Raw genomic sequence first — 18,012 nt, forward strand, 5'->3', positions numbered from 1 at the left:
CATTTCCAGTAACAAAACATATTCTCAAAATATTTACTTCAACATTCAAACCTAAGCACGTTAAATGAGATGTGCAAAGTAAATGAACCTAAATGAACTTTACAGCTGTGAGTTACAAAATTCGGTTGAAAAATAAAACAATAAAAAGTTTGTTGCGCAAAGATAAAATAAACAATAAACCAACAAACTGCTGGTGGAAATAACTCAAGAATGAAATGAGGAAGTATTTAGGAAAAGCACCTGTTTTCCTCAAACTTTACAGAAAATAGCTTTAAAAAGAAATCTTTATTTACAAAATCATAACGTCACCTTTGCAGCAAAGTCCCAAACTTTCTAAATCAATGAAGATGAAATTCAGCGCAGCATACGCACGCACTTTGTGTGATTGTATTCTTGATCCTACGTGAAGCATCGCTTCCACATTACCAACCGGCTGCTTAAGTTCATCAGTAACCTTTCTTTGTCCTTATTTTCGTGATCGTCTTCAGAACAACAAAAGTCATATTCTTCATCCATTTGTATTGACACCCTATCAATAAGGGTTTCACCACAATAGCATACAAACCCCAAAAGTTTTAAATACAGACACGCATCAAATGACATTGCTGCTTTTGCATAGGCCTTCTTCAGCTTAAAAAAACATTCAAGAAAACATCAGCATATTATGTATGCAAATAAGGGGTTGGGGAGGCAGTGGTAGGTTGCAACAGTGCAACACTAACAACAACAACAACAACAGGCATTTTATGGCCATTTTCCCTGCTAGAGCGGGGGTTAGCCTTGCAGGCCCAATGAACAGTTGCATGGGGAGAAAAGGAAAGGAGGTTCAAGGAAGATAGGAGTATGAGGAGGGATGGAGAATGTTTGGTGCATCTGGGAGCTGAAAAGTTCCACCATCGTGCGAACAGAATATGTCGGTTGCACCTAATGTTGTGTGCTAGCAGCATATATTGAAACACGCACTGGCATCGTAAGACTTTAGAAAGTTCTTTGTTTTACTTCGTGCGAGAGTACGTGATGTTCATTGTTTGGTAATGAGCCAGGATTTAAAAAAAAAAAAAACCTTTTCCAGGACGGTAGAATAAACATGGATGGTCTCAACCTCGACATCTTTATTGCGAACAGAATACGTCGCAAACCTTCCGTAATACGTCTTTATTTGAGTTTAGTCCAAGTTCACCTTCCGCAATACGTCTTTATTTGAGTTTAGTCCAAGTTCACCTTCCGCAATACGTCTTTATTTGAGAATAGTCCAAGTTCACCTTCCGCAATACATCTTTATTTGAGAATAGTCCAAGTTCACCTTCTGCAATACGTCTTTATTTGAGTTCAGTCCAAGTTCACCTTCTGCAATACGTCTTTATTTGAGATTAGTCCAAGTTCACCTTCTGCAATGCGTCTTTATTTGAGTTTAGTCCAAGTTCACCTTCCGCAATACGTCTTTATTTGAGTTTAGTCCAAGTTCACCTTCTGCGATACGTCTTTATTTGAATTTAGTCCAAGTTAACCTTCCACAATGGCCAACTCGGAGCACGAGGGCAGGTGTATTATCTTTCAACAGTGTAATACCCTTCGGTCCTTCAATTTCCTTGCGTTACATTCTTCATTCGCTGTTGGGAATATTTCGGTAAAGATGCAGAAGAGTTGCGCAGTTTTGTCGACGGATTGAATTGCCTGCCATTTTTTGAAGTCGATGAAGATGGAGCATCTTTATGTGATTTGTCCGTTTTAGAAGTTTCTGGTGATTTTGTTTTCATTGGTTGTGGAGGTGTGTAGTCTCCGTTAGAGTTTGGCGAGTTGTCATTGGACGACCTGATAGACTTTGGAGAATCAAAATTCAGTTTCAGTAAATTCTGTAAAAACAAAGGAAGCCTCTTGGATAAAGGCACAAATGTTACATTCTTAGGAGTTGGCACAGCTTTCTGCTCTTCCTTTAGAGAAGATGTGGGGGACTCTTTAGTGCTCGATGGTAAAGGAAGTTTAGTGGAATTGAAAGGGGATGATTTGTTAACATTCCCATATGTTGCAGTGGGTTTATTTACTTTTGGAGATATTGTGAGCGGCTTTTCTGATTTCAGCTGGGAAAGTACAGCTTTTTCAATCTTCGTTGAGAATCCATTTTGCTGCTCAGTCTTTTTGCATAAATCAACCTTCACGGTTGATGCTGTGACCTTATTTTTCAATGACGGAGAGATTTGTTTCCTACTTTTTACAGGTGAATCGGAATATTCATCCGTCTTTAGAGGAGAGTTATGGGATGTATGTGCTTTCTTCGGGGCTGCCAACGGTTTATCTGTATTACTTGAAAATGAAGTTAACTTTGAAAGCTTTGAAGGTGAATCAAAGGGAATGTGAGTCTTCTCTGGGGGGGCTGAAATTTTGTTTAGTTGCTCATTGAGTGCCGCTGTCTTATTAATCTTTTGTGGAGAGGTTAATGGTTTTTCCACCTTTTGAGAGGTAACTGAATGTTTTTCATATCCATGATAAGAAATTGGAGGTTTTTTAGCCATTTGGGAATAAATTAATTCATCAGTCTTAGGTAGAGAAATTACAGGTTTTACAGCCTTTTGAGAAGATAGAGGTTTTTCATCTTTACGAGATGAAATTGTGGATTTTTCAGCTTTTGGAGGGTTTTCAACATTTTTCATGGAAATTAGAGGCTTTCCAGCTTTGTGTGGAGAAACTGTTATTTGTTCATCCTTTTGAGGTGAAGCCATTGTTTTTCCAGCCTTATGAGGAGAAACGACTAGTTGTTCATCCTTTTGAGGAGTTCTTCCAGCCTTATGAGGAGAAACGACTAGTTGTTCATCCTTTTGAGGAGTTCTTCCAGCCTTATGAGGAGAAACGATGAGTTGTTCATCTTTTTGAGGAGTGTTTCCAGCCTTATGAGGAGAAACGACTAGTTGTTCATCCTTTTGAGGAGTTTTTCCAGCCTTATGAGGAGAAACGACGAGTTGTTCATCCTTTTGAGGAGTTTTTCCAGCCTTATGAGGAGAAACGACGAGTTGTTCATCCTTTTGAGGAGTTTTTGCAGCCTTATGAGGAGAAATGACTAGTTGTTCATCCTTTTGAGGAGTTCTTCCAGCCTTATGAGGAGAAACGACTAGTTGTTCATCCTTTTGAGGAGTTTTTCCAGCCTTATGAGGAGAAACTATTAGTTGTTCATCATCTTGAGGAGTTTTTCCAGCCTTATGAGGAGAAACGACTAGTTGTTCATCCTTTTGAGGAGTTTTTCCAGCCTTATGAGGAGAAACTATTAGTTGTTCATCCTTTTGAAGAGTTTTTCCAGCCTTATGAGGAGAAACTATTAGTTGTTCATCATCTTGAGGAGTTTTTCCAGCCTTATGAGGAGAAATGACTAGTTGTTCATTCTTTTGAGGAGTTTTTCCAGCCTTATGAGGAGAAACGACGAGTTGTTCATCCTTTTGAGGAGTTTTTGCAGCCTTATGAGGAGAAACGACTAGTTGTTCATCCTTTTGAGGAGTTCTTCCAGCCTTATGAGGAGAAACGACTAGTTGTTCATCCTTTTGAGGAGTTTTTCCAGCCTTATGAGGAGAAACTATTAGTTGTTCATCATCTTGAGGAGTTTTTCCAGCCTTATGAGGAGAAACGACTAGTTGTTCATCCTTTTGAGGAGTTTTTCCAGCCTTATGAGGAGAAACTATTAGTTGTTCATCCTTTTGAGGAGTTTTTCCAGCCTTATGAGGAGAAACTATTAGTTGTTCATCATCTTGAGGAGTTTTTCCAGCCTTATGAGGAGAAACGACTAGTTGTTCATCCTTTTGAGGAGTTTTTCCAGCCTTATGAGGAGAAACTATTAGTTGTTCATCCTTTTGAGGAGTTTTTCCAGCCTTATGAGGAGAAACTATTAGTTGTTCATCATCTTGAGGAGTTTTCCCCACCTTATGAGGAGAAACGACTAGTTGTTCATCCTTTTGAGGAGTTTTTCCAGCCTTATGAGGAGAAACGATGAGTTGTTCATCTTTTTGAGGAGTTTTTCCAGCCTTATGAGAAGAAACGACTAGTTGTTCATCCTTTTGAGGAGTTTTTCCAGCCTTATGAGGAGAAACGACTAGTTGTTCATCCTTTTGAGGTGAAGCCATTGTTTTTTCAGCCTTATGAGGAGAAACTATTAGTTGATCATCCATTTGAGGAGTTTTTCCAGCCTTATGAGGAGAAACGACGAGTTGTTCATCCTTTTGAGGAGTTTTTCCAGCCTTATGAGGAGAAACGATTAGTTGATCATCCATTTGAGGAGTTTTTCCAGCCTTATGAGGAGAAACAACGAGTTGTTCATCCTTTTGAGGAGTTTTTCCAGCCTTATGAGGAGAAACGATGAGTTGTTCATCTTTTTGAGGAGTTTTTCCAGCCTTATGAGAAGAAAAGACTAGTTGTTCATCCTTTTGAGGAGTTTTTCCAGCCTTATGAGGAGAAACGACTAGTTGTTCATCCTTTTGAGGTGAAGCCATTGTTTTTTCAGCCTTATGAGGAGAAACTATTAGTTGATCATCCATTTGAGGAGTTTTTCCAGCCTTATGAGGAGAAACGACGAGTTGTTCATCCTTTTGAGGAGTTTTTCCAGCCTTATGAGGAGAAACGATTAGTTGATCATCCATTTGAGGAGTTTTTCCAGCCTTATGAGGAGAAACGACGAGTTGTTCATCCTTTTGAGGAGTTTTTCCAGCCTTATGAGGAGAAACGATGAGTTGTTCATCTTTTTGAGGAGTTTTTCCAGCCTTATGAGAAGAAAAGACTAGTTGTTCATCCTTTTGAGGAGTTTTTCCAGCCTTATGAGGAGAAACGACTAGTTGTTCATCCTTTTGAGGAGTTTTCGCAGCCTTATGAGGAGAAACGACTAGTTGTTCATCCTTTTGAGGAGTTCTTCCAGCCTTATGAGGAGAAACGACTAGTTGTTCGTCCTTTTGAGGTGAAGCCATTGTTTTTCCAGCCTTATGAGGAGAAACGATGAGTTGTTCATCCTTTTGATGAGTTTTTCCAGCCTTATGAGGAGAAACTATTAGTTGTTCATCATCTTGAGGAGTTTTTCCAGCCTTATAAGGAGAAACGACTAGTTGTTCATCCTTTTGAGGAGTTTTTCCAGCCTTATGAGGAGAAACTATTAGTTGTTCATCCTTTTGAGGAGTTCTTCCAGCCTTATGAGGAGAAACGACTAGTTGTTCATCCTTTTGAGGAGTTCTTCCAGCCGTATGAGGAGAAACGATGAGTTGTTCATCTTTTTGAGGAGTTTTTCCAGCCTTATGAGGAGAAACGACTAGTTGTTCATCCTTTTGAGGAGTTTTTCCAGCCTTATAAGGAGAAACTATGAGTTGTTCATCATCTTGAGGAGTTTTTCCAGCCTTATGAGGAGAAACGACTAGTTGTTCCTCCTTTTGAGGAGTTTTTCCAGCCTTATGAGGAGAAATGACTAGTTGTTCATCCTTTTGAGGAGTTTTTCCAGCCTTATGAGGAGAAACGACTAGTTGTTCATCCTTTTGAGGAGTTTTTCCAGCCTTATGAGGAGAAACGACTAGTTGTTCATCCTTTTGAGGTGAAGCCATTGTTTTTCCAGCCTTATGAGGAGAAACGATTAGTTGATCATCCATTTGAGGAGTTTTTCCAGCCTTATGAGGAGAAACTATTAGTTGTTCATCCTTTTGAGGAGTTTTTCCAGCCTTATGAGGAGAAACTATTAGATGCTCATCCCTTTGAGGAGTTTTTCCAGCCTTATGAGGAGAAACTATTAGTTGATCATCCCTTTGAGGAGTTTTTCCAGCCTTATGAGGAGAAACGACGAGTTGTTCATCCTTTTGAGGAGTTTTTGCAGCCTTATGAGGAGAAACGACTAGTTGTTCATCCTTTTGAGGAGTTCTTCCAGCCTTATGAGGAGAAACGACTAGTTGTTCATCCTTTTGAGGAGTTTTTCCAGGCTTATGAGGAGAAACTATTAGTTGTTCATCCTTTTGAGGTGAAGCCATTGTTTTTCCAGCCTTGCGAGGAGAAGCCGTTATTTGTTCAGCCTTGTCGGGCGAAACCGTTATTTTTCCAGCCTTGTCACGAGAAACCATTGTTTTTCTAGCCTTGTCAGGAGAAAGCATTGTTTGTTCATCCTTTTGAGGAGAAACCTTTGTTTGTTTAACCTTTTGAGAAGAAACTATTGTTTTTCCAGTCTTTTGAGGAGAAACCACTGTTTGTTCAGGCTTTTGAAGAGAAATTGAAGTTTGTCCATTTTTGTGGGGAGAAACAATACTCGATTTGATAGCAATTGTAGGTTTTTCAATTTTAATAGGTTTAACTTGATATTTATCAGATTTTGAAGGTAAATTGGATTTGTCAGGTTTTGAAAATGGCTCAAATGTTTCCGTTTTTACAGGCAGTGCACCCCCTTTCTGTGACGTGCTTATAGGGGTTGATATCTTTTCAGTTTTTGTAAGAGATGGACTCGATTTTTCACTCTTCAAATGAACTGCAGTGGATTTGTCTGCTTCTTTAAGTGTCTCATCATATGGTATATTTATTGGAAGTGTTTCTGTCTTCAAAGGAATAACAGAATGTGTTTTTGGTTCATAATGTTCACTTTTTTGTTTTTCATCTTTTAGTGGTGAAATATGTGATTTTGTCATTGAAGTTGCAGACGACTTTTCACGTTTTCTAGGTTCTAATGGTGGTTTTATATCCTTTAAAGATGAAATTTGGACCTCATCCATTTTTTCAGCTATTGCAGATAACTTTCCAAGAATGGAAAGCAGCACTTTGGACCCGACCATCTTCGATGACGACATTGAAGATGAAACATCATAATTATTTTCTTGTTTTGCATCACTCAAAGTGGGCTCATCAGTTTTTTCATGAAGTGCAGGTTGTGGTTTAGTCTCTGAAAAATCTTCAACAGGTGCTTCTTTATTTAATTCGGGAGCAGCAGCTTGATTCAGAGTGTTCATTGTGGGAGGATTACTTAAATCAATTGGCACATTCGGTGTAACAATCTCTGAAATAGGAATACAAGACATCCTATCTGCTGGAGGACATTTTGGAGGTTCTTCAACTTTTGGCACGGACACACAAGGTTGTGTAGGTTTTGAAAGAACTATTGTACATGTCTCAGTTTCTGCAATAGAAACTGGAGGTTTTTCACCTGGTGGAATGCTGGGTTGTTCTTTCGATTTTGGAGTGATTGGCTGTTCTTCACATTTTGAAGTGATACTTTGTTCTTCAGATGTTATGGGAGGTACACATGATTGCTTAGTTTGAGGAGAAAGTTCCATAGATTCCATCGTTTTGGAGGAGCTGCCTCCAGGTTCCTGCAGAGGTTCCGATGGCTGCTCTATCTCTCTGTGAGCAATTTTAGTGTCTGATGGTACAGATGAAGAAATTGAAGGGTCATCTACACTTTTAATAGGTTTAGTAGGATCACCAGTGGATGCAAAGGTTGAACATTGATTCGAATCTTCAGGCTTTTTTGCCACCAAAGTAGGCGCGGTATGTTTTCTGTTTGAGGGGGGCTCACTCGTTATATTTTCTTGGGATGTTTTGCGACTTTTGGATGGAGATACTGGCTTATAAATATCACGTTGTATTGGCTTGGAAAGAGGTCTGGAGTCAGTGAAATAAAAAGGGCCATAATTGTTGGTAGAACCAACCATCACACACTGGAAAAAGCGCTGTAATGGTTCTTCTCATAGATCAAATAAGTAGATTGTTTGTAAACAAGGGAGGAGGTTATGCCAAAGTAACATAAAATTGAACAGAAAGAATACAGAGCAGTTCCAGGAGATGGAATATTGGAAGGAATGGAAGGAGTAGGGGATTGGGGAGTGAGGAAAGAGAAAGAAAAGTCATTTCACACAGTCAGTATCGAAGAGAAAAAATAAAACAGGAATCGGTTTGCAAAGTTCACTCACACCGCTTTTGCGCACCATGACAGGTAAGTATTTTCAAGCAATATCAACTGGTAAGTGCTGAAAAGGAATGTGGATTGGCACAATGGCAGGCAGGATGAAGCAGCATGATATCCACTTAAAAAGCAGCACAGCAGGGGGGATCTTCAAGGTGGCCTGACATTTTCAAGGTGTCTTGCTGTTCTTACCTTTTTGCACTCTTTTCTGTTTAATCCCAGAAGAAGCTTTGTGGACTGAGATATGCACAGAACATTGGAGAGAGAGGTGTGGGGGGGGGGGGGGGGGAGCAGGGGGAAGGACAGGGGGGGGGGGATACAGAGAGAGATTAATAATTTTGAGCATAAATTCGGTAAAGCAAAGCTCTTGGAACTGATATTTCCCCTTTTCTCACCTGCGGCACGTTTCGATGCTATGGGGATTTCTTCTACAGAGGTGATGGCTGGAAAGAGCAATTATACATGCAGCATTAGTACAGATTCAGTGGGCACAGGGATGAATGCAATTATTTAGATGTAGCATGGTGGATTTTACAAGTGGTCATAAGAAATACTTGTTGGACAAAATAATATTTACTTGCAGATGGATGTGCAACAATATTTAAAATTCTTACTCATGCATTGTTCCTATGGCAGGTAACAAAATCACCTATTTTCACACTGACGAGCTGCAGTACAAGCAGGCTGATATATTTCAACATATGCTGAAACACATGTACACATGTCTTTTTTCTCTCTCTAATAAACCTGTTTAAACATAAAAGCTTGCCATCCATCCAGTCCACAGAGTGAATGTGATTCGACAAAACAATTGAGGTATTCAGAAAACCCATTAAGGAAAGAGAAAGGGCATTTATTGGCATACATGATTAATGTATTTGTTATCACACAAAACACTGTGAATAAAAGAAAAGATTGGTAACAATGAAGCACAAATAGATGGAATATTGAAAGGAAGTTGGTCTGAAACAGAAAAACTTTTAAACATCTAACAAATTCCGAGTACAAAGTCTTATTGTCAACTGTCAGTGTTTCCCTGTGATAATCACTTGGGTGGTGCCTGGACACTCATTGTGCAATAAAATATGTGTTGCCAACCATAGCGATGATAATTGCAGCGGGAAAAGTCGAAAATCAGTTGGACGAAGAGGTTGTTGAATGCAAGGATGAGAGAGGGTTCCGTTCCGGGGGAGTGGTGGACAGGGTTAGTTGTGCCAATAGCGAAGGGGAAGAGGGAGTTTAAAGTTCTGGGGAAGCATAGGGGTAATTCGACTCCTTACGTCATGTGATGAAAGCGCTGGAGAGGGTTCTGGACGGAAGGATAAGGAAAAGTGTGGAGATGGAGATCGGAAAAGAGCAACAGAGGTTTATAAAGGGTACAGGGACGACGGATTGGATGTTCACGCTGAAAAATCTGGTGGAGAAAAGGTTTGAGTATCAAGGTGAATTGCCATTGCGATTTATGGACCTGGAGAAGGCCTATGAATGTCTCGAGAAAAATGGTTTTTTGGGGGGATTTTTTTTTTAAGGGATATTTCCCGCCACAAAGCCAGAAGGCCACTTGAGGTGAGGGCTACACAAAGAAAACAAAAGCAGAGCAACCAACTCCTTGGATTGAAACAAGACAAATGTAAAATATTGTCTCTTCACAGAACAAAAAGGGCTGAGAAGGGTTAGCTAGTCTGCTTTGAGACAACAGTGCATCTACCACCATGAAATGGCGACACTGAGATTGATGGGAGTGCCAGAAGCAGAAGTTAGATTAGTGGAAGGGATGCACAAGCGAACAAAGGAAAGAGTTTTGGTTGGTCCTGGGATGTCTGAGGAGTTCAGTGTGAACATCAGTTTGACGCAGGAAAGCGCTCTCAGCCCATTCATGTTTATCATGGTGATGGAGTTGGTAAGCAGGAAGGTAAATATGAGTGGTATTTTGGGGAGGTTATTGGATACAGATGATCTGGCTGTTTTGGTGGAGATTTGGTGGGAGATGCAGGAAGTACACTGGGGGAAGAAAATAGACGAATTTGTGAAGCATGGGCTGAATATGTGTATGGAGAATGCGGAGGTGATGTGGGTTTGGCAGCAGAGAAAAGAAATTGATATGAGGTTAGAGGGGAAGGAGATCAGACAAGGAAAGAGGTTTGAGTATGGGCGGGGGTTGGGGGAACAGTGACCAGGAATGATAAATCGGAGGCAGAGGTGCGGAGGAGGAATCAGGTGGGTGCAAATATGTGGAAGTGGGTGGATGGAGTAATGGCGGACAGAAAGATAACAATAAAATTGTAAGGGAAGGCTCTGATGTCGTATGGAACGCCGGCCTACCTTTACGGTCTGAAAACTGGCATTAGCAGAGAGACAGACAGAGGCTGCAGGATTGCAAAAACAACTGGGCCAGAAGGATTGTGGGAGTAAGGAGGGTGGAGAGAAGGAGGATGGATGAACTGAGGGAGGAGATTTGTGTGCAAATGAACTTGATGGCGAGATTGGTGAAATGCCGGCTTAGATCATCGGGCCACTTGGTGTGGATGGGGGAAGAGAGAATGGCAAAAAGAGCAGTTAGGTTGAAGGAGCAGGGTAAGAGAAAAAGAGGTAGATCACGGTTAAGATGGGAGGATTGGGTGAGTTGGGAAATAAGTAAGATGGAGCTGGTTGGAGAGTGGAGAGAATTGTCAGAGGACAGATGGGAGTGGAGGAATATTGTGGGCAAGGCAGGGCAGAATGTTGGTGCCATTGGATTTCACTCCTTATAAAGAGAAGATTAGGAGAAGCAGAAGATGAAAGAAGGTATGGGTATGAAGAAGAATGATTTTTTGGAACTTTTTAACTTTTTCATTCATGTATCCATGAGGTAGATGTATATGCATGCTCCTGCATGAGCCTGCGCTCAATGTAGGATATAAAAAAAGGGAAGAGGATTATAGGAAGTATAATGGGAAGGGGTGGGGAATCAGGCACGGATTCATAACTTTAGGTTATCAAATACTGTCACAAGTAAATGGAAACCCGCAGCTATGGACTTCGTTTCGCCCAACGCAGCAAGCACCCACACACTTGTGACTGAAAACCTTTAGGTTATAAACCCAGTTATTGTGCGACTCCAAATTGTAAGTGGAGAAAGCGCCAGTAATGTGTCCCATACAGACCTTGCTGCACATTACGGGGAGCGACATGTTCTGCCTGCCACACAGAACATTATCTCCCTCTTTTACCAAGCACAATCTAGACGATTCTAGAGTCATGATGGAAGAACCAATCAACGTAAAGCAAAGAACCAATCAAATCAACGTATTTTCCATGTTCGGACATCGCTGTACAATTAATAGTGGATTGTTGCATTGCCCACTTTTTTATTACCCATCCTCTGCCCAGTGTAGGTCAAAACATTATGTGTTTAGTTATGCGCAGATGCCGAATGTTTGAGTGTGTGTCTGCATGGGGGTGCGGGGAAGTAGGGAAGGGGGGGGGGAGAAGGAGGAGTAGGGAGGGGGTGTACAGGTCAGGCTGCATAACCATCCTGGGGGAGTGGATATATATTCAGAATCTGATTCGATAATTCATGATCGGAACTCATGACTTAAATAATTATGTTGGAATCTAGACTGAAGTCGGAACAAAATTAGGAAAAAGTTTTTTTGGGACGTAAAAATATATAAAGGTAGATGGAAGAAGAACACAAACAACTACATCCATGACAACAACTAAGTGTTATAAAAATATCCTTTTTCACGTGTTTTACAACATTTTACATCCTCATTGACACTCACAGATAGACACACAATATGTTTGTGAAGTAAACATTCCATGGTTTGATTAAACCCATCAGTGAAGCGACGAGAGGCACACTTAGTAATATATACATCTCATTGAGCTTCTAAACTTAATTTCAATGAAAAAAACATTAACTTTGAGCTTTTGATTTAGACCATGTACATTTATTTTGGGGGCCATTTACATATTATGTTTGCAGAGAAGTGAAAAAAAAAATTGAGACATGGAAAGGAAAAGAGAGGATGAAAAGGAAATGTATGGGAATCAGATATGAGGGAAAAGTAAGGTAGAGTTTTAGTAGCAGTGGAGAGTTTGGAGAAATTTTGGCATTTTCGGAAACATAATATATGGATGAACCATTTTGTGTGTTTGCCTGTGTTTTGGTGAGAATTGTCGTTATCTGGTTCAGTGAGTATAGAGAGAGCATTGCTGTATTTCACTACTGCTGGTTCCAGTATTTTTTTTAAATTCTACTCCACTTTTCCATTCAATCCTGTGGATTTCTCTGAGGTACTTCCAGAGAGAGTGATACTTTCTTGGGATCAGGAGCATAACAACACTAGAACGGCACTCAGTAGAGAGCATACCTCTGCCTGGTTGGCCATATCACTCAACAGTGAAGAATCACTTTTAAAATTCTACTAGCTGGATCCGGATCTTCACCAAAAATGGAATCGATTCTTCCTTGTCAAACACACAACCTGTCCATCTAGTTTCGTCCAAATCCATCAATAGCTTTTTGAGATATCCTGCTATGTATCGTTTTTGGCCCCATCTCCCAATGGTGAAGAATCACTTGAAAAATTAAATAATTCTCATATCCGAATCCATATTCAGCTCTTCACCAAAATCGAATCGAATCGTCCTTGTCAGACACCCAACAGGTCCACCAAGTTTCGTCTAAATCTGTCCATAACTTTTTGAGAGACCCTGCTATGTATCGTTTGTGGCCCCATCTCCCAATGGTGAAGAATCACTTTAAAAATTCTACTAGCCGGATCCGAATCCGGATCTTCACCAAAATCGAATCATTTTGTCGGTCTCACATACATCTCTGCTAAATTTCGTCCGACTCTGTCCACATCCTTTTGAGATATTTTGTTCACAAACGGACAGACAAATGGACAAACTTAAGAAAAGGGGTGAAAACAATACTTGTGGACGGAAGGGGGGTGAGTGGATACCCAGAGACACCTCCTACCCGGTGAAAACAACAGGGGTGAAAACATAACCTCCATCCACCTTTGGTGACGGAGGTAATACCTTGAAGGAAAGCAATTATGACAATAAAATGATTATGTTATGCATTATCATATATTGCGTTAGCCTGGTGTTGGCATAGCGGTTAGGGCGCCGGCTTGGGATCCTAGGATCCTGGGTTCGAATCCCGATCGATCGCTGAATTAACACCAGGGGGGTTGACTCAGCCTGTCATCCTTCCGAGGTCGGCAAATTGAGTACCAGCTTGCTGGGATGAATGATCCCTGTGTGTACCCCGATTTAGAATAGGTACACCATATCCCTGCGCATCGTAAGAGGCGACCAAGGGTTGGTGCCAGGAAGGGCATCCGGCCATAAAAACATTGCCTCAAACAGGGAACCATGATTGTCATGGGGCCCGCAAGGCTAACCCCTGCTCGAGCGGGGAAAATGGCCTTAAAACGATCATTCATTCATTATCATATATTGCGTTCGCTCATCCCAAGCTGCAGATCACTCCGCACTCCGCAAGTTAAATTTGGAAAGCAGTTAGTATGATGATTGTAGTGATTGCTTGAAATAGGAAGAGTTATTTATGCTGCTCCATTTTATTAATCTTTTCCTTTCAGCAGATCCACCATCAATCATCCAGTGCACAAAATTTCAGTTGAGCAAATTTATTACATAGCGATGATTAGAACAACAAATAACTGTGGGCACAAACCAAAATCAGGCCTATCTTACAGACTTGACATGATTGACAGGTATCAAACGCATGCCATTCCACAATCGCTTGTGTAAATTAAAGTGTGTCATGATGATGAGAGATTGGTAGCTTGTGTGGAAGGCGGCTCTTAGGCGAGAAATATACAACACCAAATGCACACTATCCCTTGAGACCTTCACATACATGACACTCTGCACAGATACACACAATTGTCCATCTACATTCGAGCTACCTAAAGATCCTGCAAATATCCATATACCCTTCTATCTCCAATGCTTCTAGCCTCCCGGTACCTACCTAATTCAAATGTAAACTTATCTACTGTTTCTGCTGCCACTACCTTTCCAGGGACACCATTCCATGCATTAACTACTCTCTGAGTGAAAGACCGTACTTACTACCATCTTAACTCTCCTCCTACTTACTCAGGCTATGGCCCTAAAAGAGGCAGTAGTTAATTTATTTTTTTTTAATACATAGTCGAGGTCCTTGGAAGAGCTAGAATTACTATCACTCTTCAAACTTGCACTTACAGTCACGTGAACAAGTAAGTACACCCCATGTAGTTTTGGCTTTTTCAACATGTTTCAACATACAGCTATTTGATCTTCATTTCAACAATATTGATAGATAAAGGTGATATAATATAACAAATATCATGAAACATTTACATTTTGTAGTCCATTGTATAATTTAAATAAACATAAATGCAAATTTCGCATGTGGAAAAAGCAAGTACACACTTGGCTCCAATAGGTGGTATTGCCCCCTTTGACAGAAACAACCTCGTAGGCGTTTCTTATAACTGTCTACCAGTCTCTGACATCGACTGGGAGAAATTTTTTCCCACTCCTCCATGCAGAATTCTTTCAGCTGTGCGATGTTTGAGGGGTTTCTTGCATGCACAGCTCGTTTCAAATCTCCCCACAACATCTCGATGGGATTTAGATCCGGGCTTTGACTTGGCCATTCCAGAACCCTCCATTTCTTTATTTTCAGCCATTCCTTGGTGGATTTACTGGTATGTTTAGGGTCATTGTCATGTTGCAAGGTCCACCTTCGGTTGAGCTTCAACTCTCCGACAGATGGCCTCACATTATCCTCAAGCACCCTCTGGTACAATGAAGAATTCATTGTGGATTCTATGATGGTGAGCTGCCCAGGCCCTCATGCAGCAAAGCTGCCGCAAACCATAATATTTCCACCACCATGCTTTACAGTTGGTATCAGGTTCTTGTGGTCAAATGCTGTCTTTGGTTTTCGCCAAACATGTCTTCTGGTACTGTGGCCCAATAGCTCTACCTTTGACTCATCTGTCCAGAGCACATTGTTCTAGAAGTGCTGGTCTTTGCCAAGGTGTTCATTGGCAAACTTTAGTCTTGCCCTGATGTTCTTTCTGGACAGCAAAGGTTTCCTCCTGGCACACCTCCCATGTAGATCAAATTTGTGCAGCCTCTTTCTAATGGTACTCGTGCACTTTGACATCAACAGTGTGTTACGGATTCGTCACTTCCGTTGTGGTGGTTTCCATCCACTGTAAATATTTCTGATTTCATGTACTATTATTGTGTTCAAAAGGTTTATTGTTCATGAACTGTTTTCAAAAGGTAAAAAAGTTAATGTTAAAAGAAACAGGAAACCGGATCGGGAACCGGACAACGAAGAGGAAGAAGAGGGAGAAAAGAGGGCGGAGCGAGAGAGGTCGGACAAGAAGCATAGCGGCTGCTTGGTCTGGAGCGAACGTTGGCGAGCCAGAGTCACTAGCGAACTTTCGGGTTTCCTGGAAAGGGATTCCTACGACAGAATTGTCATCGCTGTGACCGGTCAACCTGCGCGTCAGGTTTTGCGATCGATTCAGGAGAGAATCATCGCCGTGCCGTGCGCCACGAGACCGGGTCGTCGGCCATTTTGACTCGCGCAGGACTTGTGCTTCGCTCGCGGTTTCGTCTCTTTTCGACCATCTCCACCGCATTCAGACGTCGATCTGGGGCGTGTGTGTGACGTGGCTTTTTGATGGTTAATTCGTCCATACCCGAGGGTGTGATCTCTCAGTCGCCTGTAGGGCGCCTTTGGATTTCCCAGGTGCTTTGAGGGCGCCTTTGTGCAGCTTCGGCTGTGTGACTGTATTTGCCATCGGCACAGGATTCTGGTCTCGATTGGACCTCGTTCTGGCGATCGCTGGAGCGAATCAATTTCGTCTCGAAGCCGGGAATAAGAGACATTGGGGAATGTTCGTGTTTCACTCACTTGGAGCACAGTGAGTTAAATATTACAAAACTGATGGTACCATCATAGGACATATTGATTGTACTTTTGAATACTATTATTGTTGTAGTGTTATTCTTGTGTGATCTTAATACAATATTTGTTTGTGAGTAACAATTGGGGTGGCATCTCCCTTGATCTTTGACATACATAATAACACATTTTTCTGCCGTGACTCCTCTCGGGGCTCGAAGGTACACCGTGACCAGGGGGTCGGGGAGGAGCACGTAACAAGTGGCAAGAGCTACCTGTAGGTCCCGTGATGACATTCTGGGGTTCTTAGAGACTTCTTTCAGCATCTTGCGGTCTGCTCTCGGGCTGAACTTGCTGGGGCGGCCTGGCCTGAACAAGTTGGCAGTTGTTTGGAATCTTCTCCACTCGTAGATGATCTTCCGGACAGTCGAATGATTGATTTCAAATTGTTTGGAGATCTTTTCAAATCCCTTCCCAGACTCGTAGGCATCTATAACCTTTTTTCTGAAGGCCTCAGAGAGCTCTTTTGATCTTGGCATGGTGACGCCGCACACTTCAACAACAAAGAGCAAACCAAACTAAATGTCTGAGGTTTAAATAAGACAGGTTCCTCGAAGATCCTCTCCAACGATGTTCTAATCATTTGCACCTGATTCTAATTTTAGGTATTTGAAGTAGTGATAAATTTAGGGGTGTACTTACTTTTTCCACATGCGAAATTTGCATTTATGTTTATTTAAATTATACAATGGACTACAAAATGTAAATGTTTCATGATATTTGTTATATTATATCACCTTTATCTGTCAATATTGTTGAAATGAAGATCAAATAGCTGTATGTTGAAATATGTTGAAAAAGTCAAAACTTTACATGGGGTGTACTTACTTTTCACGTGACTGTAATCAAAGTAATGAATGCATCATAACAAAAACACCACAATACACTAAGCTAGACTTGTGCATATGGCAAAAACTCACTCCGGCACTTGATAAAGGAAAGGCCACAAACAAAACTTACATTCATTAAATGCAGTCAGTTTCTTTGCCTTCTTTCTCCGAAGAGATTCTGCAATGGGAAATTTAAAACAAGAAAAAAACAACAACAATGTTTAGGTTAATTTATGCTTTTGGCATGCAAACCCAAATTGATTTCGCATTTACAGGTTCGCTTGTGCTTAGTTTCTCCCAAAGAAATAGAAAGATTGTCTTTAGCATCTAACGGTCTAAATGGAAGGACAAAAACTCCATCGAGAAAAACTATGCTCTGCTGATTGTAAGCAGTCAGAAAATGTTTTAATTGTAATTATATAGACACGAGTTAACATGTTCGGCATAATAAAATAATGATTTTAAAGACTGTTTAAAAAAAAAATCTGGAAGTTCAGTGCTATTGAAGCAGTCTTGTACATCAATCTTATACACCACATTAGTTAACATGTCCAAGTACTGCGAAAAGAAAGGGGTTTGGAAGTGAAAATAAGGTGATTTGTGTTCTCAGTGTTCTAGTATATAATTAAATTCAAATAAAATAAACATTGTAAAAGTCGTATAAATAAATTAATTCTGGAATTTACCGCCGTTGATGCAGTGTCTATTACACCACCCTATCTAACATGTGACATTAGTTATTCGTGCCTGTTGTTTGTGTCCTTTATGACATCCTTTAAACAGTGAGTTTTGTTTGTTTGAATGCTATTCAGGCAGATAGAGGAAAAAAATGATCTCACTCCGCTCTGCGCATGTGCGGTAGGGAGAAATTCAGAGACAAAGTAGGTTCGTACAGCAAACAAACAGGAAGACCACATTTTCAGTTTTCCAGGACAAAAAGTTGTTTTCCAAGACCTTTGATACAAATGTTTTATGTAACAAGTGACATTGGAATAAACCACGAGAATAAGAATGTAACCTTGTTTGTTTGCTGTTATTCCATATTCCATTGAATATTTCAATAACTCGAAACATCCGCTCCCTTTGGGAGCAGCCTGGGTGGGATAGTGGGGGAGGTGGGGCAAATATGTTTTGTGCTGTGGCAAATTATCCCATCTATCTGCAGAAGGGGTTGTTAATAAACTACTTTCACTGTGGAGCGTGTAGGGTGAAAAATTGTAAGTCGTCTTCCCGCCTCCGCGCAGGGGACAGGTTTGTGCCGACGACCTGACCCTGGGTACAACCAACACATATGCAAA

At 40.9% G+C, this 18,012-nt stretch overlaps 1 protein-coding gene across 1 annotated transcript in view; it reads right to left on the reverse strand.

Moving 5' to 3' along the window:
* Positions 1-266: 266 nt before the first annotated feature.
* Positions 267-18,012, reverse strand: part of LOC137433137 (uncharacterized) — a 131,370-nt gene continuing 113,624 nt past the window's right edge. The window contains exons 15-18 of the mRNA XM_078783346.1: positions 16,845-16,892; positions 8,287-8,334; positions 8,084-8,128; positions 267-7,669 (exon numbers count right to left, since the gene is read on the reverse strand). Coding sequence (XP_078639472.1) covers positions 1,581-7,669; positions 8,084-8,128; positions 8,287-8,334; positions 16,845-16,892 — 6,230 coding nt within the window. The 3' untranslated portion in view covers positions 267-1,580. The remainder of the gene's footprint in view (positions 7,670-8,083; positions 8,129-8,286; positions 8,335-16,844; positions 16,893-18,012) is intronic.

The sequence above is a fragment of the Myxine glutinosa genome, chromosome 8 (assembly GCF_964187855.1).
Source record: "Myxine glutinosa chromosome 8, kmMyxGlut1.1, whole genome shotgun sequence".
NCBI classification, from domain to species: Eukaryota; Metazoa; Chordata; class Myxini; order Myxiniformes; family Myxinidae; genus Myxine; species Myxine glutinosa.